General features: G+C 44.4%; 1 protein-coding gene across 1 annotated transcript in view; it reads right to left on the minus strand.

Moving 5' to 3' along the window:
- LOC107090573 (flocculation protein FLO11-like) overlaps positions 1-1,436 on the minus strand; it is a 55,585-nt gene that overhangs the window by 13,224 nt on the left and 40,925 nt on the right. Inside the window, exon 3 of the mRNA XM_015384031.1 lies at positions 1,210-1,338. Coding sequence (XP_015239517.1) covers positions 1,210-1,338 — 129 coding nt within the window. The remainder of the gene's footprint in view (positions 1-1,209; positions 1,339-1,436) is intronic.

A 1,436-nucleotide genomic window follows, 5' to 3' on the forward strand; every position in this document is an offset into this window, starting at 1 on the left:
GACACAGCAGGCAAACCTGTGTTCTACCATGAACAGCATCAACAATAAATCTGGATCCAGGCTCAAAATGAGCTCCCTGATATGTGCTTGAGAATGGCTTAGTCTCCGGTTAAACCCAGGTTTAAAGCCTTGCAGGGCAGCCTAAAGCCCACTGCCAACATTAGGACAGAAAGAAGAAAGAAAATAACAAACGCTTAGTTAAGGGGTTTTAGAAAATGATTTTTGTTCTCTACTTAAAAAACACTTTAGATTTTAAAATGGAAAAATTTTCTTTTTTTAAAATATTTTTTATTTAAAAATTCAATGTATAACATGGATGCATAAACACCTGATTTTATTTCAGTAAAATTCTGTTAAAAGTGACAGATTATAATAAAAAATGTCTCCAGACCTTTACTGGTTGATGATTTTCTTTATTCTGACCAAACGGATTTTTAATTAGTTCCCCCTGATCTAAACTGAGACCCGATGGGAAGGTCTCCTGTGTGCAGACTGAGCGTCTAACGAGGAGCTTCACTTTGCTCAAACAACTTCTCTGACATCTGCAGAGGTTTGGTGAGAAAAGGTGGATATTTTAGTTTGTCTGAAACGACCTGCATATGTCGGCTGTTTACTTCCCTTTTTAAGGATCTTTCTTTTTTGTCCCGATTCTGTTTCTATTGGATTTGAACTGTCGCTAAAGACGGGCCTGAGCTGCCTGGCTGACCCGTTAAAGCGACTCGTTAAAATGACCTGTTCAAGTGACCTGTTGAAGGCAGGTTTATGCTCAATGCGTGTGTGATAAACAACATTTTAACATTTCTGTACCCCACACCCAGAACACTACGCAGACGGCTCGGCATGGAAAAACCTGGACGGGTGACTGAGGTGGCGAACGGAAACTTCCAGAAACATCTTTTGATTGGGCCCATAAATATAATCATTCAACAGGTTGTGATGAACAGGGCGGGGTTTTCCACTAATACAGTGTGGCATTATGAGCTTGCTGTCCGTGCTCTACACCGCCCCCTAAAGGGGGCCAGTGTATCCTGGTGAACGTGTCTGAGCATCCTGCTCATTTCTGCCATGACAGAAGCTGCTGAAGGAAAGAAGTTGTGAAAGCAGGAAGTGAGAGTTTCCTCTGAGGTCCGAATACCTGCAAGGAAACAGAACCAACAGAACCCAAACCCCCCTGAGGCGGTCCTGGGGTCAGCAGGTCTGGAGGCTTACCGTGACTGACTGCATGCAGCTTGACGGTCTTGGAGATCTTGTCCTCGTAGTTCGGTGAGCATGACTTCCTGCTGACCTTGGACTTGAACAGCGTGTTGACGAGCGTGGACTTCCCCAACCCGCTCTGACCTGCAGACATGACACCTTCAGTCTGGAGAGGCAGAGATACCAGAGATTGGACCAGAACCAGAGTCTAATCGGACCTAATACCAGAACCAGAGTCTGAT

Source organism: Cyprinodon variegatus, unplaced genomic scaffold (genome assembly GCF_000732505.1).
Source record: "Cyprinodon variegatus isolate N-32 unplaced genomic scaffold, C_variegatus-1.0 Scaffold300, whole genome shotgun sequence".
Taxonomy (NCBI): Eukaryota; Metazoa; Chordata; class Actinopteri; order Cyprinodontiformes; family Cyprinodontidae; genus Cyprinodon; species Cyprinodon variegatus.